We start from the raw sequence: 23,393 nt of genomic DNA on the forward strand, positions 1-23,393 counted from the left end.
AGGCCAGACATTGGATCACTCATGGCTCAGTCTATACAAGTAAATGAGGATCCTGCACAATACATCAATAAGATGAAAGAAAAATGGACCCAGGTAGTGGGTCAGGGCTTAGAATTGACAGGAGGTAAAGTTGTCCTGTTTGATAATGTAGTCAAGAAAGGCTTGCCTCCTGAAGTTCAGGACAGCGTAGATAATGTAGTGGCACTGGAAGCCAAGCCCTGGATCGAAATTCAAGCACATATAATCATTTTTTGCAAGAAAAAGCAAAAGTAAACAGGAAATAGCAGAGACAGCAGTAGCCCAGTTGGTGTGGCAGAAATTAGCTAAGAAAGAAGCAATGGAAGGTGCTGTAGTGGCAGCAGCAACTCAGATGACTAATGTCTGTAGGAACAGTCCCAGGGGCCACCCAATGACAATACCGCAACAGCAGAATGATATACAGGCACAGGGGAAGTAGTAGAGGAGGACAAGGAGAAGGAAGAGGTAGGACGGATCCTCCAAGAAGGGCTCAGTCATGTTGTTATTGTCAGATGTTTGGGCATTTGATTAAAGACTTTAACAAGAAAAGATGAGATGAGCCAAATAAAGAATGGGAATGTATAGTCAACCAGAAAATGCGCATACACGGGCGTCCGCGCATGCGCATTTGCATGAAGAAGTTACCGTCACCAAGAAGAGGGAGCCCTGGGACGTCGCGCTGAAGGTAAGAGGTTTATATTTACTTTAAGCCTTCTTTTAATTATTTTAAATTAGGGCGGGCGGGAGGCGGGTGGCGGGCAGCTCTGCTTCGCTACGGTGTGTGCGTAGGACTGCCTGCTTCGCCTACTTCATAAATGGCGAAGCAGGCAGCGCTACGTGCACTCCGTGGGCGAACCGGAGCACGACGCCCAGGGTTATTCAAGACCTGCACCTTTTGAATGACATAGTGGTACTGGAATTCCCGATTGTCCCTGACCCCTCCATCATCTTGATGAATATTCCCCAGCATGCAAATTATTTTTCAGTTAGTGCTCTTAAGAATGTCTTCTTCAGCATTCCTCTTCATCCAGACAGCCACTATCTGACATCGTTCTCATGCCGCAGGGCTCAGTAATTGTACTCTCATTTATCCGAAGGGTATTGCAGGTCCCCCAGCGTTTTCAGCAGAGCGATAAAGAATGATCTGTTTGATTTTCAATCTGAACGCACTCTAGTGCAATATGTTGATCATATATTGGTTTGTAGTCCCACTGAGAAATCTCTTCTAATCACTCTTACCCAGAGAGGTTATAAAGTAGGGAGAGATGATTCAGTACTGCCAGTAACAGTGCCAATATTTAGGACAGTTACTGTCAGCATCTGGTAGGCATGTAACACCTGAAAGGGCAGCCTCCATCTGCCAAATGACAGAGCCAGAAGCTTTACACAAATTTCTGGGTCTCTGTAACTATGTGAGACAGTGGGTATTTGACTATAGCATGCTAATAGCCCCCTAGTTAACTGCTACTAAACAGGCAAGAGACAAAGAGGACAGGACAACATGGACACCAAAGATAAAAGATACTTTTCAGACACTGAAAACTGAAATAACAAATGTTCCTGTCTTGAGAACTCCAGATTACACCAAGAAGTTTTATTTATTCTGCCATTGCAATGGTCAGGTGGTGACAGCTGTCCTCACACAGAAGTATCCGCTAGGGCACAAACCGATCACATACTTCAGTGGGCTGCTGGACTCATAAAAAGGATATCATCCCTGTGAGCAGGCTCTAGCAACTGCAGCCTTAGTAGTTGTAGCACAAGCACTGAAAGATGAAATGTATATGTATTTGTGTAAAATGATGAAGTGTGCAAGGTTCATCTCCAAACAGGTAATCAAGGAAAAGGAAAAGTGAGCCAACACTGAGATAGACCTCCCTGCTGTGCAAGTAGGAGATCAGGTGTTTGTGTGCAATTAGGTCCGTAGATGGAGGAATCACCTTTAAAGGGACCCTACACAGTCACCATGGTCACACCAACCGCCCTCAAGGTGGATGGCAGGAAACCCTAGATACACCACAGGCATGTGCATCTCAACCCAGGTTCTCGACCAAAACAATGAACAATGCAAATGGAACAAGGGGGGGGGCTAAAAATGTAGTCATGAAAGCCCCCCCTCCAAATATGCTTTTGGACAATTTTTTTAAAGGACAGCTTAAAAGATATTTATTTTTCTTTTTGGGCTTCTTTTTTATCTCTCAAGTCTACTCTTTCTACTCTTTGCTAGTAAAGTAGCCTCTGATTCCAAGGTTTTCCACATCAGGAGAGAGCTCTCTAATTACAATGTGACTCATAATGCCCACGCTATATTGTCAGATTGCATGTGGCATCAGCGCATGTCAGAAATAGGTTCAGAGACCACGAATAAGTCATGCTTCATGTGCTCCCAATTTCCTCATGCGAATGGTCAAGATAGACTGCACTCCACGAAAGAAGTACCCCCAGACATAGCTCAAAGTTGTTTACATCTTCATTTGTATAGCATTATGGGCCAAATGCACTTAACACGTGTAAAGGTAGTACACTTCCTAGTTAATGCCACAACATGTGCCACTTTACCAGAAGTACTATACATTCCCACACATAGGCAGGACATCAGGGAAGAAATATCAGGCATGAGAAAGACAGGTCGCTCCACCACTGTACATTGGACCCAGTTGGTCCTAGATCTAGGATTTCTAGGAGTAACACACCCACCAGCTGAGTGTAACACATATTTTGCAAGTCCATTATCCCCAGACTGTGTTTGAAGGCCAGGGTTTAGGGTGACAGGGTCAGTCTTTGCCCACGACCAGTGGCATCCCAACATTGAATTTTACTGACGGGCCATGTCTTTATGGAATGGTACTGATGTCAGCCAGGATGCAATAGGGAAATGTACCTCTACCTGGGAGGGAACCATCTCATATTACACTTGGGTAGATAGCATTGTCATGAGACTAACTTCTGCCTCCTTATGTTTCTGGGGAAATGGCACCATACACGTAGCCCAGAATATTGGTTGTAGGACCACAGTATTCCATGCCGACATGCAAGGGGGCGCCTCCAGCCTCATGGATTTGTTCTGGCAGTATGGAGACCTACTGTATGCCCAGTTAACACCAAACTGGGGTTTGTTCAGGCTAAAGCAACAGCTCATTGGCTCTAGATTTCAAGGTGGGAGCTCCTCAAAGTCTTCAACACTACTAACGATGGTGTCAATGCCATAAAAGAAGAACTACATGACATACAAATAATAGTGCTACAACACTGTTATGTACTTGACCTTATGACAGCCATGCAGACAGTGGTGTGCAAGAAAATGAACGTTCATTCCATCAAATGATGCAGAAAATGGAAATTTGTCAGAGGCAATACATACACTGTATCATTTACAGACTAAAGTGATAGATGAAGGAGGTTCCCCAGATAGTTATTTCGGTGGCTGGTTTGGATTGCTGCCATCCTGGATGTCGGGACTGTTGGGGGACTTGTTGCCAACAACTATGGTCCTACTACTAATATTCTGAGTAATACAAGTAATTCTGGCATGTATTGTGAGAATAGGCACCAAGGCGGGAATGATGTTTTCAGTTAGGACAGCAACACAAGTATTAGATTCCCAGGGCAACGTGTATTTATCACCTGGTACCAAGAACAGACCAAAATCTAAATGAAGTAGTTAAAATATCAACTAGAGGGGGGGAATGTTGTAATAAATTAACATGCTTTATAAAATATGAAATATGAAAATATCACACAATTCAAGCCCAAGCAGAAACCACACAGCTGTTCATGGTTAAGAACCAGTTTAACCCAACTCTCACACTGACAAGAACAAGATGAAAAGTTAATTCAAGAATGTAGTGGCATAGAAAACTTGAAAGGGTTTCCAGTTAATGGCCAACTCTAACATACTTGAAAGCATTTACAACATCAGCAGACATGTCCCCTGGCACACACCGAGCTGTCAATCAGACTGTGGCCTGATTAGACAATGGGTTCATAATCAAATTAGCCCAGAGCACCCAGGTGCTTAATTAAACAATGGGTGCAGGGAAGAAACTAAGGTGCAAGCACACAAAGATTTCAGACCCACAATGTTTCCAGCACGCACTTCAAGTAAACTGCATCTACCATAAAACACAAGCGCGGTCATAGGCCAAAGATTGCTCTATCATTAAGGATTGTTAGAAGTCTGTAACTTGCAAGTTAACGATTATTTACTATGTGTAATAAATTATTGTATTAATTTGTATAAAAGGGCCTGCCTGCGAACAGGCATTTGAGAAAAATTCCAGAGATAGCCTGAGAAGGACAATTAGTTAGAAAATACAGTCTTTGCATTGGCAAAAAGATTCTTTGTGTTTATTCCAGTATTGGGAGTTGTTGTCACCTCGCAACACAGTACTTAGCAGTTGATATACATTAAATATACCTGTAAGAAGTACACACAGAGAGTGGGCACTTCGAGTCAGCTTTCAGTCGCTTGCTCCTATGAAGTTTTCAAGTATTACCATTGGTTGGCTGGGCTGTCCTTTGCATACATGGCACTTCCTTACAGGTTACAATGGTGTCCATTACTATTCTTATTGGTGGAGTAGTTTCATGTAGTCCTCACCCTAGTGGCTACCTCCCCCGCCTCACTTGCTTGCTGCGTCTGTGCTTGCATCTCTTTACTCTCGGATGTGTCCATTCTCTGTGTGTCTGGTCTGCGGCCCCATACTCCCCTCTGGGTGCACCCCAGCAGTGCCTCCCTTTAGTTGTTGCCTGTGCGTGTATGACTGTCACAGTGATCCACTTAGTTTTCAAGGTGCCTCTCCATGGAATCATCAGTATTTAGGTATGCAACAATATTCTGATTGCAGCTCATCGATACATACATCTGGGGACAGATTTACAAGCCTCTTGTGCCGCCGGTGCGTTACGTTGCATGACGCACCTGCAGCACAACCAGCTGAGTGACATATACAAGCACACGTAAAACCATCCTGCGTGACTTTACCTGTGCTTGTAAATATTGCCCCTTCTTAAGCAACACTTTGCGTGCTAGGTGTGTGACATGAGTGTTGCTGTGGGTGTTCCCACGCAACACCCATGTCCAGTGATGCATTTCCAGATTTACGAGCAATCGTAATTCTGGAAATGCGTCAGAATGCGTAGCCAGGTGCAATGAGGAGAAATGTTTTCATTTCTCCTTCTTTTTTGCCTCTTTCAAAGCAAGCTGCATTCTACAGCATGCATTGGAAGAGAAAATTCCCTCAATTCATTGTTTCAGTGCAGGGAGGTGTCCTTTCCTGCACAAAAACTATCTCCCCATGACGCAGGCATCCTTGCACCATGGTTCAAAGGATCCGACGCATAGCAGTAGTTTGTGCACCAGCGCAGGAGGAAGCACATAGATGCAGCATATTGTTGTAAATATGTTGCATCCCTGTGCTTTAAAGCTAACATAGTACGGAGCATCTAAATGACTTGCGGCACCGCACTGTCTTAGTTTCAGCACCCTGATGTTAAGTGCCCGGTAAGTGCTTGTCCTAGAAAAACTACATTAAAAAGTGACGGCATTTAACTGCAGTGTTTTCATTTACATTTCATTAAAAGCAGTACCATGTGACTCATCTACGCAGGTATGGTTCATCCTCGACTTCTGCACGTGGTGGGGAATTACAGGGCTATCGGGGGCTACTAGGCTTTAATTTTAACATTTGGAGTTGCTTTACTTTTAATACGAAGAAACGTACTTCCTTACACATAGTAGTACATATTACCCATGAAATCAAAACCAGGCCACCAGCCTCTTTCTAACCACAGGTTCATTTCTTAATGTTTTTATTGCACTTATCATTTTATTTGTCTCAGAAGCCACATTGCACAGTTGTGGTGAACTTCACACTGGCTGTATCAGTCAGTGTCCCTCTCGGGAGATCACTGAGACTAGGGTTGAGGACAGCTTCACAGGCTACAGGGAGTTCCATGGTCTTTGCACTGGTGCACACCCACCATTCTGGCTCAAACCAAAGCCCACCGTCTAACCTTGGGAAGATGAGCCAGCAGTACCATTAGGAAGGGAGGTGCAGGCTGGGCGAGGGCCAGCTGTTGGAATCAACTTTCTGCACAAGCAGTTCCATTAGGAAGGGAGGTGCAGGCTGGGCGAGGGCCAGCTGTTGGAATCAACAGACTGCACAAGCAGTTCCATTAGGAAGGGAGGTGCAGGCTGGGCGAGGGCCAGCTGTTGGAATCAACAGACTGCACAAGCAGTTCCATTAGGAAGGGAGGTGCAGGCTGGGCGAGGGCCAGCTGTTGGAATCAACAGACTGCACAAGCAGTTCCATTAGGAAAGGAGGTGCAGGCTGGGCGAGGGCCAGCTGTTGGAATCAACAGACTGCACAAGCAGTTCCATTAGGAAGGGAGGTGCAGGCTGGGCGAGGGCCAGCTGTTGGAATCAACAGACTGCACAAGCAGTTCCATTAGGAAGGGAGGTGCAGGCTGGGCGAGGGCCAGCTGTTGGAATCAACAGACTGCACAAGCAGTTCCATTAGGAAGGGAGGTGCAGGCTGGGCGAGGGCCAGCTGTTGGAATCAACAGACTGCACAAGCAGTTCCATTAGGAATGGAGGTGCAGGCTGGGCGAGGGCCAGCTGTTGGAATCAACAGACTGCACAAGCAGTTCCATTAGGAAGGGAGGTGCAGGCTGGGCGAGGGCCAGCTGTTGGAATCAACAGACTGCACAAGCAGTTCCATTAGGAAGGGAGGTGCAGGCTGGGCGAGGGCCAGCTGTTGGAATCAACAGACTGCACAAGCAGTTCCATTAGGAAAGGAGGTGCAGGCTGGGCGAGGGCCAGCTGTTGGAATCAACAGACTGCACAAGCAGTTCCATTAGGAAGGGAGGTGCAGGCTGGGCGAGGGCCAGCTGTTGGAATCAACAGACTGCACAAGCAGTTCCATTAGGAAGGGAGGTGCAGGCTGGGCAAGGGCCAGCTGTTGGAATCAACAGACTGCACAAGCAGATCCATTAGGAAGGGGGGTGCAGGCTGGGCGAGGGCCAGCTGTTGGAATCAACAGACTGCACAAGCAGTTCCATTAGGAAGGGAGGTGCAGGCTGGGCGAGGGCCAGCTGTTGGAATCAACAGACTGCACAAGCAGTTCCATTAGGAAGGGAGGTGCAGGCTGGGCGAGGGCCAGCTGTTGGAATCAACAGACTGCACAAGCAGATCCATTAGGAAGGGAGGTGCAGGCTGGGCGAGGGCCAGCTGTTGGAATCAACAGACTGCACAAGGAGTTCACATGTTGGCTGTTTACTGTACACCAAAGTCCACGCTCAGACATGTGCTGATGCCCTCTTATCAGCTGATCGCAAATACATTTTCCCATGCACAGGTTTATGAATGGTGATTAATGTTTTGGGTAGTGAACCCCAAAAATTCCATTCTTAGAAATTTGGAAGTCATTGTTTATTCAGATATTGCAGCCACTTCAACCGGATCATTGAGCAAATATGATTAAATAATGTTTCCGATTGTAGATCTGAGCGACGGCTCTACCGTGAGTATTGACATGATTATTATTACATATAGGACGGTGACCCTCCACCTGCATAGGTAGAAGGAGCGCTCTCACAGGCGGAGTCTAAAAAAGGAGTTGAAATTATAAGAGTGTAAGACTTATTCGGACCCTCTGAGTGGATGCTTGAGGCACAAGATGGTCAGCCAGGGGTCTGCGGGAGCTTCTTCCTGAGGCCCCTGCACGTGGCCTGGTCAGTGATGTGCAAATGTGGAGCACATCCCTTCAGGGATGAAGGAGATCATCCGCAAGCAAGCCACACTCCAGGGTGAGCAAGCATGGCAGAGCTACACTGCAAGGCTGCCTGTACCTGCAGAGCTGACCACATCTGGACGTGATCTTCTACCAACTTTTACCAAAGTGAACCCTGTTAGTGCAGCTCGGTGCATTCCCTCACACTCTCTTGAGGAAGGAGCGTTTAACATAAATCATAAACCTAGAATTGTTCCTGTGGCCAGTTGTGTAGCACGCATAAGAAGTACACATGTAGGAGCTTCTCGGCAGATGTTCACTCTGGGCACTCAGTTCCATGTTCCAGGTAGAAGAAGTAAGGCAGTATCGTGAATATTACAAGTAGGGCTTTTCGCACGTGCAGGATGAGACCGCCCCTTTCAAGGTCAGGCTCAGCTGAGATACAAGTCATTATTTTACACCAACATCAGACAGTTCAACATCGAAACACATGTACCTGTCACAGGCTTCGTGCACTTGTATCTGCAGTGCACCTGGCAGCACTTCTGATCCCTGGGGCAGTCACCGTCAGTGCCGCAGTTCTTCCGATCTGGCGCAAAACATGGTGCTCGATCGATCCTACACTTTCCTGGCTTTACATTCACTGTAAAAAAAAGTTTCGAATTTAATATAAAATCATAAGAACAAAATCGAAGCCATCTGAATGCGCGTGCCTCATTTTCGCCTTCTGCAGTGAGAGGACACCTGTGTGATGCGCGAGGCCATGTCTCCATTGCAGGAAGCGCGAGGAGTACATACTGAGCAGAGAGGCCTCTGGGAGAGCCCCTGGACTCCAGTCTCGCTCTTGATATACGTTCAGGAGAGCACACCAGCAAGATGATGAGGGTACAGCAGAGAGAGCGCCGGAGGTCACACATGGCTTTACCCATGAGCACAGCGGGCAGGTGCCCCAAATGCCAATGGGAATACTCAGCGGGAGCTCGAGTGAGTAAATTCCTTCTGGCCCAAAGTCTGCTCCGTTTCTCGACTCCTCGGCAAGCTTCATTGGCTGCCCATCGAGACGCGTGCACAGTTCAGAGCTCTATGTCTCGCTCGTAAGGACGCTTTACAAGCAGGGCCCCAGTGTGGAAATCAATCCTTAGCACACGTTTAATTTATATATTGCTAATGAGTATAGCGTGTGTTACAAGTAGACATGTACATAAAACAGAAATTAGTCCTTCTTCTTCTTGGTTGTTCTTTTATTGGAATGACTCTCTTTAGTCAGTCTTAAGCATCCACAAGCCAACACGTGTTTCGTCGCTTGGTGGGAGATTGGTCCCGCGACTTTTTCAAGGCTGTGTTACATGTGAATAAAAATAAGAAAACAAAGAAAAGTATATGTCCTTTGTAACTTTAGAAGTTATATGCAAAAAAGTCCACAACACCCAAGTGATGGGAAACAACTACCGGTGTAAAAACTAACAATATCTGTATAGAATTATATCATACGTAAGAGTGAACAGGTAAGAACACATGTTAAGATCTGTAAAACAAAAGAACATGGATTTGTCTATGATCCTAATAGAAATGGAGAGAGCTGGTGGTAAGTTGTGGTGGTGTGAGAGGTTAGACTATACCATCATTGATATGTGATGAGCAGTGAGTCGTTGATAGTATCATTCGCAAGTGAAGTGCTACGTTTGTGTATATGCTCACGGTCAAACTTAGGTGCTTAGAGTGACTATGATCGAGTGAAGCATTTTTTTCCTTTCCCCCTGGTGTTATCGTGACCACCGTGATTTAAAAGAATGTATTTTAAATTATATCTACCTATTTTCAGATTATATGTAGCATCTGAAAAAGTTGAAACACAAGTAACAATGAAAACGCGTCAGATGAGCTCAAAATCCTGTCATCTGTGTATATATACATATATCTATTTAATAAAATAAAACATACTTAGTAAGCGGTGATAATTCCAAACCGCAGATTGTTTCCAATATGACGGCGTCACTCTTGTCAAAATTTCCGTATTTTTGCTCAATGCTGAAAAATTATATAAGAGGAGCTCCAATTAGAAGTGGTTGGTAACTAATCTGTGCGAAAAGAATATACTTATAACTGACCAAATAAATTTTAGCGCTATGTAACTGTTGGGGGATTGTAGTTAAATCATCTCACCCTCTATCAAAATTCAAAGTGATTGGCAAATTATATCGTACCGTTCTTCTCATAACGTCCCACATAGGACAAATAGTAGTTTAAAGTTATCCGAGATTAAAATCTAACTCGTTCTCATATCGTGACAAGACTCTAGTCTCCCTTGAAAAAACTTTTTACTAGCTAACTTCCCTCCATCGTGTTAGTCACAGAGCCCCAAGCCATGGCTGATCCTTTTCCCATTCACGGTCCGTAACGACTTAACTTGTGTGAAGTCACGGTATCTGTTAGCCGAAAGCTCACCTTATATCACTGTTATGCTGGTATTTGCGTGACGCCTGTCGAGTGTGTCCGGAGTCGAGTGCGCTCGTTCTGTATTTGAAGTTGGTAAACAACGTCGTGTGATCCCGTTTGGTGTAGAAATCCCGTTTCCCAAGTCAATGCGCGAAATGGAAGACGGGCTAAGAATGGCTAATGAGAATTTGGTGGCCATCTTGAAATGTTATAACCAAAGCTAAATATAAGTCATTAATCCGATTATCCTATATATGTAGCATCAGAAGACAAGCTAATTTCTGTGCCCCATGCAAATTGGTGAAAGTCGGTGAAAATATCGTTTCGAGAGGTCTCTCCATCAATTAGACTCATTACAAAGAGGAGCTTTAAGATTGGTTGCATTAAAGCCTATTCGAACATTATTATGACATACTGTTCATTGAAACCTGTTAATTAAAGCAATCACAATTTGAAAGTACAGCAGAGAATATGGGAGCCAAGGTTACCAATTTGAAAGAAAATTGGACATCAAATATATATCAAACAGAATGTTAACGTCTGGATCCATTTCATAATGTATATTTGACTCAATATGTCTGTCAGATGGGCTCAACACAGTATAACCGTATCAACCATGAATTGCTGTTACAATAAAGTTGTCTGTCTATTAATCATAGTAATAGTTCCATTCTAGTATTAGGTACAAAATATTGTGATGAATATGAATATTACGTAATCAAATTTTATCACATGTTAGAGGAGCAGGAATTGGTTCGCTGTGATATTCAGTGTTTATCAGAAAACATGAGCAACGGTATATTATTTCCCCAGGAAATAATGTAGTTCATGGTCTATATTAAGACCCTGTTCTACACTATGAAGTTTAAGAATCCAAAGGGCCTCTTTCTGTCTTAGTGTGAGTTCCCTGTTGCCTCCCCTTGGGTTACTAGGGACATGTTCTATTCCGTAAAACTTAAAGTTCCGATTTGAAGATTGTGTGGAGCAGATTGACATGTGTGCTGCTAGGGGATATCTCATGTCTCCCTGTTTGACTGCCCTTTTATGTTCCCCTATTCTTTCTCTCAGTGGTCTAATCGTGCTACCGACATATTGTTTTAGGCATTTGCATTCGATTATGTATATTACAAATTTAGTCATGCAGTTGATATTGGTATGAATTTTGAATTTTTTGTCCCCTGGTCCTACAAACTCTGTTTTTTTGTCATCTGCCCATTTGCATGTGCTACAGTGTCCGCATATATAGAAACCCTCTGTCCGTTTACTCAACCAATTCATTTTCTTGATGGGTTTAGGGTAACTGGGGCTGAGTATGTTCCTCAAAGAAAACCCTCTTCTGAATGTTATGTTTGGTTTGTCCGTAATAAATTCTTTTAAAGTGTTGTCTGACTTGAGTAGATGCCAGTGTTTGTTCAGGCTTTTTCTCAGAATCACCGACCAGTTGTTATAACCTGTGATTAGTCTGATCTTCTCATTTTGTTCTCTCTGTTTAGGTTTGTCTTTTAATGTGTCCTTCTGTGTCACTTTATCAATTCTCTGCTCCGCTCTGGTTAGTAATGTCTTACTGTAACCCCTGTTCTTAAATCTCGTCAAGACCCCTTTTTTATGAGCTTGGAATTCCTCATCATTGCTGCAGTTGCGTCTAGTTCTTATTAGTTCTCCATATGGGATTGAACGTATTTGATGGTATGGATGTGCACTACTTGCATGTAGCAAGGAGTTGCATGCTGTTGCTTTCCTGTATAATCTGCTGTGTATCTTATTGTCATAAATGTAGAATTCCACGTCTAGAAAGGAAATATTGGTCTTGCTATGTTCCATAGTAAACCTGATGTTATATTCATTATCATTGAGGAATTCAAAGAAACCCAACAGTTTCGATTGGGTACCTGTCCAAATCATGATGCAATCATCTATGTGTCGACCCCAGAACAGAATTGAGTCGTTCCATTTTGAGCCTAGTGGGCCCCAGATTTCCATCTCCTCGAACCAGCCCATAAAAAGGTTGGCATACTAGGGTGAAAATCTGGAGCCCATTGCGACTCCTCGTATTTGTCTGTACCATTGCTCCTTGAAGAGGAACACATTATTATCTAGTATCAGTTCAACCATCTCTATCAACATCTCTGTGTGATTCCAGGAGCTGGCTGCCCTTCTGTTTAACATCCTCTTCACTGCTGTTATACCGATGTCCCTTTTGATACTAGTGTAAAGTGCTGTTACATCTAATGTTACAATTGTCATGCTGTCATCCCAGCATAGATCCGCTAGGGTACCCAAAATATGTTTAGTGTCCCTTATATATGATGGTAGATTTGTCACTAATGGTTTTAAAAAAATATCAACGTATTCCGATATCCTTTCAGTTGGTCCATCTATTCCAGATATGATGGGTCTACCAGGGGGAAAGGGAAGGTTCTTATGTACTTTAGGTACCGTGTAGATACAAGGATATCTAGGTCGGTCTACTTTCAAATACATTAACTCATTGTCGTCTAATAATCCCTGTCCATGCCATCGTCTCAGTTGGGTATTAATGTAGTTAATTAGTGTCCAAATGGGGTTGCCTGTTAGTCTCTCATAGCATCCCACATCGTTTAGTTGTGATTGTATCTCTTGCTCATAATCCGTACTGCGCATAATCACCATATTTCCTCCTTTATCCGCCTCTCTGATAATTATGTCCCTATTCTCACTGAGTGTTCTAAGTGCTGCCTTCTCTTTATGTGTGATGTTATCTTTTTTCATTCGGGAAACGGTGTTTTTATTATCATGTTTGTCCAAATCCGAGGTTACTAATTTGTCGAAAAGGTCTATATTGTTGCCTGCTGTGAGTGTAGGGGTCCATTTGGATTTTTCTTTTAGATTGCTCGAAATACTGTAGTCGGTATTGATGTTCAAGTCTCTCATAATTATGTCTGATGTTATAGCCTCATCTTCACTGTCCGTTAGAGATAATAACAGCCTGGTGTCTAAAATATCCTGTATTGATTGCTCATCGGATATCAATAAGCCAAGATTTTGTTGAATATTTTTATTCATGCATTTGTTCATTTCAAAATGTTTTTTTAGTTTGATACGTCTGATAAATTTAAATAGCTCTATTTTTGTTTCACAAATGTCACCAGTGCTACTGGGACAAAAGCTCATTCCTTTGGACAGCACAGACAACATATCATCAGTTAAATCGACATCAGTTAAATTCATAACACATACATCATTTATTTTCTCATGTTCCATGATCTGGTTCTCACCCCGGGACGTTCTGTTTCCCTTACCCCCTCGTTTTCCCCTCCTTGTTTTTCTCCTTGTACTGGTCTGCGGTTCTGTGTATTTCCCTTCTTTATTCTCCTGACCTCCAATAAAAAAATACTTTCATTGCTGGAGATATTAGTAATGCCCTCTGTTCTATCTGAGTCGCCGTCACTTGTGTGTACAGTGTCTAATGAAGTAGAACTGGAGTTGGTTGATTTTCCTTCCCCTGTTTTGGGAGGGCCCCAGTGTGGCTGCCTTGATTGGGCCATAACTGCCTACTGGAGCCTCACACGCTCACACTTGGATTGGGCCCTTGTTCCCACATCAGGAGAGCCAGGATGGGAGGACGCCCCCTCCGAGTCTGGCTCCGGCCTTCTCATCAGAAGGGCCAGGATGGGAGGACGCCTCCTCCGAGTCTGGCTCCGGCCTTCTCATCAGGAGAGCCAGGATGGGAGGATGCCCCCTCCGAGTCTGGCTCCGGCCTTCTCATCAGGAGGGCCAGGATGGGAGGACGCCCCCTCCGAGTCTGGCTCCGGCCTTCTCATCAGGAGAGCCAGGATGGGAGGACGCCCCTTCCGAGTCTGGCTCCGGCCTTCTCATCAGGAGAGCCAGGATGGGAGGACGCCCCTTCCGAGTCTGGCGCCAGGATGGGAGGACGCCCCCTCCGAGTCTGGCTCCGGCATTCTCATCAGGAGAGCCAGGATGGGAGGACGCCCCCTCCGAGTCTGGCTCCGCCCTTCTCATCAGGAGAGCCAGGAAGGGAGGACGCCCCCTCCGAGTCTGGCTCTTGCCTTCTCATCAGGAGAGCCAGGATGGGAGGACGCCCCTTCCGAGTCTGGCTCCGGCCTTCTCATCAGGAGAGCCGGGATGGGAGGACGCCCCTTCCGAGTCTGGCTCCGGCCTTCTCATTAGGAGGGCCGGGATGGGAGGACGCCCCTTCCGAGTCTGGCTCCGGCCTTCTCATCAGGAGAGCCAGGATGGGAGGACGCCCCTTCCGAGTCTGGCTCCGGCCTTCTCATCAGGAGGGCCAGGATGGGATGACGCCCCTTCCGAGTCTGGCTCCAGCCTTCTCATCAGGAGGGCCAGGATGGGAGGACACCCCTTTCGAGACTGGCTCCGGCCTTCTGGACTATCTGCCTCTTCAGTCAAGAAAGATCTCATACCACTCGAGCTTTCAGAAGCTGTCCAAGGCCTGCTGCTCTCAGCCTCTCTATGATGCCCGGGCACACTTTTTTCTGCCTTGTCACATCAATGATCAGCGCCCGGAAGCCCCTCTCCTGGGCCAGCAAACCACTTTAGAAATTCACATAACATAAAATATCATATCATACCATAAAAAACATAACTTACTAGTAAGCAGAAGGCATTGTTTGTGTTGTGATACTTCTTGTAAAATGCAATTTGTTTGTGCCAAATGCTACAATGCATCCATTGTGTTCGCACGCCCGTCTTCAGTAACATTCTTTTATGCTTTAGATACGCTTCTGGATTTACGTTATACTCTCTGATCCTATTCAGCTGAGTTTTTCTCACATGTTTCCTTCTGTCCTCTTTGGGGACCCTTAGACTAGTTTCTTGTTGGCACACCACAATGTTGAAATGACTTTGGGCCACATGTATGAAATCATTTTGCATTGGCAAACTGTGCGAATCGCTAAATTCGACCATTTGTGAATGCAAACTAGCCATCAAAAAAGATGTATCAAGGGTTTGTAGTAGCAATTTTGGGTAATCGCCAAATATGGCGATTACATAAAATTGCGACTGCAAATAGGGACTCACAATTTGCGATTCTGTAAGCACATGTACCAAGCAATTTCTAGATGCAAACTGTGCATTTAGGAAATGCGGTTACCATCGACTACAAGTCGATTGTGACCGTATGAAATTTTGTAAAATGCACAAAAATGCATTTTTTAAAGTACCATGTAGTGCACACATGGCCCTAGGGCATGTATGAACTCGATGTGCAAACTCTTTTGAGGGGTGCTTCAGTGGGGCCTTTGGACCCCAGACACCCTTGGTTTTGCAATACCGTATTTGCGATTACTAATTAGGTAATTGCAAATTAGCTAATGCAAAACCGTTCATAACCTATGGGCCTTTAGACCCATGGGAACGTATGGAGTAGTATTAGCTAATAGCAATTACCTAATTTCGATTGCAAATCTTTAGGATTCGCTCTCAGGTAATCGCTATTTTCTTACATACCATTTTGTGTTCCTTCAATAACGATTACCTAAAATTCGCTATTTAAGGAATGTAAAATGGATTTTTGAGACATGTGGCCCTTCATTTTTTCAATTAAGATTTTATAACAGTGAATAGGATTAACCTTCCTTTTGTTTCTATTTTCTGTCTCCAACCCTTGCCTCAGAAAAGCAGAGAGAGTATGTTTGTAATAACATCTTAAGTTAGAGTTGTTTCCTACAGAGGTAACAGACATTAGATCAGTGCAAGGCCGGATGCTATTGTGCATTTGCTCCACACCTAGCAGTGCGTCAGAGGAGACCGTGAAAGGGCATGCTACAATAGCGACAGGGACACACTCAGAGACAGCACCTTCCTCTGCACTTAGCAGTGCGTCACAGGAGGCAGTGAATGGGCGTGCAACAATAACTACAGGGTCAAATCCATAGATAGCACCTTCCTCCACACCTAGCAGTGCGTCAGAAGAGATTGTGAATGGGCATGCAGCAATAACTACAGGGTCACACTCAGAGATAGCACCTTCCTCCACTCCTAGCAGTGTGCCAGAGGAGACAGTGAATATGCATGCAACAACAACTACAGGGTCACACTCAGAGATAGTACCTTCCTCCACTCCTAGCAGTGCGTCAGAGGAGACAGTGAGTGAGCGAGGAACAATGACTACAGGGTCACACTCAGAGATAGTACCTTCCTCCACTCCTAGCAGTGCGTCAGAGGAGGCCGTGAATGGACATACAGCAATAACTACAGGGTCATACTCAGAGATAGCACCTTCCTCCACACCTAGCAGTGCATCAGAGGAGACCGTGAATGGCTGTACAGCAATAACTACAGGATCACACTCAGAGATAGCACCTTCCTCCACTCCTAGCAGTGTGTCAGAGGAGACAGTGAATATGCATGCAACAACAACTACAGGGTCACACTCAGAGATAGTACCTTCCTCCACTCCTAGCAGTGCGTCAGAGGAGACAGTGAGTGAGCAAGGAACAATGACTACAGGGTCACACTCAGAGATAGTACCTTCCTCCACTCCTAGCAGTGCGTTAGAGGAGACCGTGAATGGACATACAGTAATAACTACAGGGCCACACTCAGAGTTAGCACCTTCCTCCACTCCTAGCAGTGCGTCAGAGAGGACAGTGAATCGGCATGCAACAACAACTACAGGGTCACACTCAGAGATAGCACCTTCCTCCACTCCTAGCAGTGTATCAGAAGAAACCGTGAATGGGCATGCAGCAATAACTACAGGGTCACACTCAGAGATAGCACCTTCCTCCACTCCTAGCTGTGCATCAGAGGAGACCGTGAATGGAGATGCAACAACAACTACAGGGTCACACTCACAGATAGCACCTTCCTCCTTTTCTAGCAATGAGTTAGAGCAGACCGTGAATGGGCATGCAGCAATAACTACAGGGTCTCACACAGAGATAGCACCTTCCTCCACACATGGCAGTGTGTCAGAGGAGACAGTGAATGGACATGCTACAATAACTACAGGGTCACACTCAGAGATAGCACCTTCCTCCACTCCTAGCAGTTCGTCAGATGAGACAGTGAATAGGCATGCAACAATAACTACAGGGTCACACTCAGACATAGCTCCTTCCGCCACACCTAGCAGTGCGTCAGAGGAGGCAGTAAATGGGCGTGCAACAATAACTACAGGGTCACACTCGGAGATAGCTCCTTCCTCCACACATAGCAGTGTGTCAGAGGAGGCAGTGAATGGGCATGCAACAATAACTACAGGGTCACACTCTGACAGCCCTTTCCTCTGCACTTAGCAGTGCGTCAGAGGAGGCAGTGAATGGGCGTACAACAATAACTACAGGGTCAAATACATAGATAGCACCTTCCTCCACACCTAGCAGTGCGTCAGAGGAGACAGTGAATGGGCATGCAGCAATATCTACAGGGTCACACTCAGAGATAGCACCTTCCTCCACTCCTAGCAGTGCGTCAGAGGAGACAGTGAATGGGCATGCAGCAATAACTACAGGGTCACACTCAGAGATAGCACCTTCCTCCACTCCTAGCAGTGCGTCAGAGGAGACAGTGAATGGGCATGCAACAATAACCACATGCTCACACTCAGAGATAGCACCTTCCTCCACACCTAGCAGTGCATCATAGGAGACACTGAATTGGTATTCAACAATCACACAAGGGTCACACTCAGAGATAGCACCTTCCTCCACTCCTAGCTGTGAGTCAGAGGAGACAGTGAATGGGCATGCAGCAATAACTACAGGGTCACACTCAGAGATAGCACCTTCCTCCACTCCTAGCAGTGCGTCAGAGGAGACAGTGAATGGGCATGCAGCAATAACTACAGGGTCACACTCAGAGATAGCACCTTCCTCCACACCTAGCAGTGCATCATAGGAGACACTGAATTGGTATTCAACAATCACACCAGGGTCACACTCGGAGATAGCACCTTGTTCCACACCTAGCAGTGCGTCTGAGAAGACAGTGAATGGACATGCAGCAATAACTACAGGGTCACACTCAGGGATAACACCTTCTTCCACACCTTGCAGTGTATCAGAGGAGACGGTGAATGGACATGCAAAACTAATTATCTGGTGAACCTTGGAGACTAAACGTGTGCTTGTTTGGAGCTTTTACATGTATAAAAGTACAAAGATGACTGAACAGTGTCCAGTCTCTGGGAACCTCATACTCTGATGGCTCATTTTCACTTGTCTCACCAGAAAGTGTTAGATGGAGCACTATGCAGGCAGCACAGGTGTGTAACAGTTGACTATCACGTGTTCACAAAATCCTGTCTCACTATTATAGTTAATGCACTAGCTTCTAGCAGAGTACATCAGATTTATCCAGCTACAAGCGTATCCCACAGCATGCACCACAGGGAAATACAGCACACTCCCAAGAAACACCACACAGACACACATATCCAGTGGACATGTCCATCAACCTAGAAGACGTGACTCCCTTAAACACTTAAATCACTCAGAGTGTGATGGATAAGACATGCTTACTTAACAGAGAACATGATGAGAACTCAATCCCAAACCACAAGATCTCATGCTGAATCAGATTCCAAGCTGCAATGGTAACACCAGAACCAGTTGGAAGGTCTCCAGACTTTCATAATCGCTACAAGAGCATGCCAGTGGCAGAATAAGCTCGATACAAATACTGATAACATAACATTCCACCAGCCTCAGACAGCCATTAGGCGGTCGCATTTTCTGAGGTTCGTCCTAACATGCAAACTGCGGCAAACATGGCTTTGCCAGTGTTTCTAATGCCCGCACAACTCTTTTTTTCACATTTCGGGCACATGATGTGCGGCTGTTAAAAATAATTACTCCTTGGGACTGTGTCAGATGCTGAAGTATTGGAATGCTTAAGGACATCCTTGTTAAAATAGCCTCCCGAAAGTATGGCATTTAGCCCGAATGCACTCAGAAGACAGTGCTGCAGAATGCAACATATAGCCAAATTTCATAATAGCCCCCTACTACGCCATCCTCCTCACTGGAGGTCTGCTCTCTTGGGATCAGGCTAGGTTCTAAAGTGAGGCAGATGGATTAGGGCCTCCCAAAATAGGCCCATGGCCATACCAAAGTCAATTTACAAGCAGAAAAACCTATTTTATTCTTGTTATTCATGATGTTGGTGGGCCTTAGATTTCTCAACCTAATTGTTTAACTTGCACTGAAACACCAATTCTTGGGGTTATTTGAAGTGCCTGGGACAGGAGTGAAGACAGGAGGGATGGCTGTATGCATGCACAAGGGAAAAGATGGGGTACCTATGATAATCCAACCATAAGAGATAAGATACGACAGAAACAATGTGATCAGATTTTGGCATCCCAAGGAAAGTAATTGAAAGTGTGCAATTAGGATTTACATCTTATTGTGGTTTGCTTTATTTTCTATCAGCTTTGACTCTAGGCTCATTTTACAGCAATATATGTCAAAGACAGTGAATCACAAAAGGCCTGATTTCGAGTTTGATGGACGAATACTTAGTTACAAATGCGGGGGATATCTTTTGTGCCTTATAACAAGTGCCATAGGATGTAATGCACTTGTAATAAGATGGAGAGGAAACTCATCACGTTTGTGAGATAGTACCTGTCTGCCAAATTTTAAATCAGGGCCTAAATATTTTTAGGAATCCTTGGTGCCACAGCTGAGCAGCGTCTAAACCCTACATTGAGCACTGGATGCCTGCTCTGGGCTTTTATGCTAATCTCATCCTTGGTATTGGGGAAATCCTGACAAGCTTCCTGGTCTCTTCCACTAGCTGTCTAATGCTTACATTTTTCAATTTTATCTTTATTGGCATTTGATATTCAGACAATTAGCAATAATTTGGCGTAATATCCAGTTTATTACATAGGGCATTGGTGAGGGATTTACATGAATCTTAATCTCATGAGAGGAGCCATCCAGAGGGTGGGATCTAATTGCTCTACCAGCTGCCAAATAGAGCATGTATGAAACTGTACAGAATTCACTTTTTAATTAAAATAAAAGAGACACAATCACCAGAACAGGCTGAACCTTGGGTCGGGGAGCCTGTGGTAAGGAAGAGGGGAGGTTTGGTCAGAGAGGTGTATGCTGGGTGTGATATTTCACGCTGAGTAAGGTGTGTAAGGAGAATACGGCAGGGGGGAGCCCTTTGCTGCAGAAAGATCCCCCTTGATACCCTTGATGCATAACCAGATATCATCATCATACAGTGACATAGCATGTGTCTGGTCGGCAAGAGGAATGCCTCATGTAAGACCCTCTTGAGCTAGCCATGCATCACGGGCTCTATGGCTAGTGCAAACAGCACAGGGGAGAGAGGGCATCCTCGGCAGGCCCATCTGCCAACACTTAACGGGCGCCATATCATTCTACCCACTCAGACTCTGGCCGTAGGGTCTGTGTAAATTTGCCTGATCATCTACAAGGCTTGCTTCCTGAAAAGAAACCTAGGCAGTACTTGGAAGAGGAAGTTCCATCTCAGGGTATCAATGGGTTTTCTAGCTTGAAGCCTAAGCAAGCGGATTTGGACCATGTTAGAGGGGGAGCTTCGATTCATTTTATACCCTCCTTATGATCAGGGGTGGGGTCCTATTGGGGTTAAACCCATTTTGTTCCCGGTGAATTAACTGAGGGAGCACTATAATCATACAAATACTGGAATGCTGCTGAGGATTTAGTAGTCAGATTTTGGATTGGCTATAGGTCTAGAGGATCTGCCCAGGCTTGAATATAGAAACCAATAAGGCCTCTTAAAGACTCTAAGTCCACTGAGTGACAGCTGTCTCCTAGTGACTGCCATCTGATACATGAGGATTAGTTTGGGTCTATCATGTTTGAGGAGTATATTACAACTTTTTTGTTAATAAGACGCAGCACCCCTGTGTCAAGAATTCCTGTCATGCGAGGGGAGGAAAACGGTAACCAGCGAAAACGGACTACATCTCCCAGGATGCTTAGCGGTTGAGAGGTTATGTAAACAGGAGAGCTGTTACATAACTCAAGGAAAACACGCCCTTATGTAAACAGGAGAGCTGTTACATAACTCAAGGAAAACACGCCATTATGTAAACAGGAGAGCTGTTACATAACTCAAGGAAAACACGCCCTTATGTAAACAGGAGAGCTGTTACATAACTCAAGGACAACACGCCCTATAAAGGGAGGAACCGGGAGGTACAACGCTGTCGGATATTGTGTTTACACCGACGTACCTGCTTAGTGAAGAGCAGTGTTCCGGAGTGGAGCTCCAGTAAGGCAAGAACGGAGGTAGGTCGAGTCGTTACTCCCTGGGCCGTGTCTTGCCCCATCGTCACCTGTGAAGGACCCGGAAGCTCTACCGGTCAACCATTGAGCTTCGCTTTTTTGACTCGGCTGAGTCAAAGCGCAGTGGCGCTTTTGCTTGTTGGAGTCGTAACTCCCAGCCCGACCAGAGATCCAGGGACTGCCAGCTGTAACGCACACCAGGAGGTGTTTGCCGCGTTACAGACTCGGAAGTCCACAGGATCGATCGAGCGGCTGCTCTCGGTTCAGTCTTCTTGCTTTGGATTGGGGTATCGGTGACGCATCACCAGGAGGTGACTCCGCGTCCCGGTGCAGTCTGAGGAAGAGGTTGAGCGGCTGCTCCCTTCAGGTAGAGACCCCGGCTGGGTGTTTCCCTGACTCCTCAATTCTCCCCAACACTCTTCGTGCCCCTCACAGCCTACCGATTGGCATTTTCGGCCATTTCATTTCTGCCCTCTGTTGGCATACGCCGGGATCGGCGTATATGCAGAGGACGGTTAGGACCATCCGTGCTGTGGGCTGGTAACGTACTTAGCCTGGAGGATTCCAGTGACTATAACTTTTGTTTAGTCTTTGTATTGTTTTTGCCTTCATTAAAATAACTAACCCTTCACAAGTGGTTGCGTCCTCATTATCGTGTCTGTTAAACGATCCTGAGACGTTCAGGGCGTTACACCCTGTTGGTGTCCTAAACACTTGTTTAAAGGTGTGCCTTCGCGCATCCAGGGACAGTGCAGTCTTACATATTACGCTTGAGGATGAAAAGAACTCCAAAACTATGTTGCTGTGGTTTTGAACAGATTATTCTTGCAGAATAACTTTCACACAAAACAATCTGGCCCATATTTCTTAAAGAGTTGCGTCGCTTTTGCACCACACATCTCACAGCTCAGATAATTTGATGGAGAGTAGGTGACACCCCCTTCTTTCCTGCCCGCTTCCAACCAAACTGTGTTCCCTTTTAAACTTTAAATCACCACTGACAATGTGCTTTTGGGCCTTAAAAGGTCGCAGTTTATTCAACATCACATGTTTACACATTTTGCAACCTTCATGGTCATATCAACTGTTCATTCAATGTCCATGCTATACATTTACATTTCTCTTTGCATGCAGTATGAACCGAGCCTCCTCAATTTCCTGGGAGGGGAGGGACCCCTTGTTTGGGCTTCTGATTCACGGGTCTAGGCTTCAACTTGCTACCGACTTGGAGGGTGTCCGTCTGGACCTGCCCTGGCTGCAAGTGCCGTCCCGTTTGCCCCGTACCCTTTCGTGGGCCCTCCCTGCTCTCAGGGGTCCCAAGGACCTTACTTGAGCATCTACTCTATCTTTCCTGAGGCTGAATCCCTGCATCTTTCTCCCTCGGTACCCCTGCTGTGAGGCATCCCAAGGGTCCTGCGGGAGCATCACATCTACTCTTTCTATGGCGGCAAGCGCCCCTTGGCTCCCTAAGTGCCCCTTCCGCGAGGCATCCTTCTATCTACCTTTTAGTAAGTTCTCTCTTTTTACTACCTTCCTTTTGTTTGTTCTGCCACACTACCTATGGTTTCCCGACCGGAGGGAGCTCCCCGCTACCCCGGACCCACCTTTCGCTCTCAGTTGAACCTCATCTGTTCCAGCACCCTTGCAATGTTCAGCAGAAACATGTCCATTCCTACCCCAGTAAGGTGTACCGCGTCCTCCAGGTGATAACCCGGGGACCTCAGATTTATGAAACCTTGTCTAACGAAACCCCACCCATTGGCCCTACAAACTCCTTTGCGAGGGGGGTGGTTGTGTTTGCTTGTGGCCCGCTGGCCCTCTTTATCCCCTACTCACTCTAGCATGCTCGCCCTTGAGGGACCAATCCTGGTCGCTCCCTCCCTAGCCGTAATGTAAATTGGGGAGGGGGAGGACAGCCCGCCTCCGGATGGCGTTTTACCAGAGCCCCCAT

The 23,393-nt window shown here is 45.7% G+C and overlaps 1 protein-coding gene across 4 annotated transcripts in view; it reads right to left on the reverse strand.

Annotated features, from left to right (window-relative positions):
- LOC146822194 (nigwaprin-b-like) overlaps positions 1-23,393 on the reverse strand; it is a 257,200-nt gene that overhangs the window by 165,692 nt on the left and 68,115 nt on the right. For 2 of the 4 annotated variants that reach the window (XR_014963246.1, XR_014963247.1), the window contains exons 1-2: positions 10,197-10,313; positions 8,248-8,394 (exon numbers count right to left, since the gene is read on the reverse strand). Coding sequence is in view for 1 of the 4 variants with exons in the window: in XM_085613330.1 (XP_085469456.1) it covers positions 8,248-8,394 (147 nt within the window). In the remaining 3 variants the exon portion in view is untranslated. Of the gene's footprint in view, positions 1-8,247; positions 8,395-9,692; positions 9,780-10,196; positions 10,319-23,393 lie in introns of those variants that run through there. The other 2 variants (XR_014963245.1, XM_085613330.1) reach the window with 2 other exon arrangements.

This window comes from Triturus cristatus, chromosome 6, assembly GCF_964204655.1.
Source record: "Triturus cristatus chromosome 6, aTriCri1.1, whole genome shotgun sequence".
NCBI lineage: Eukaryota > Metazoa > Chordata > Amphibia > Caudata > Salamandridae > Triturus > Triturus cristatus.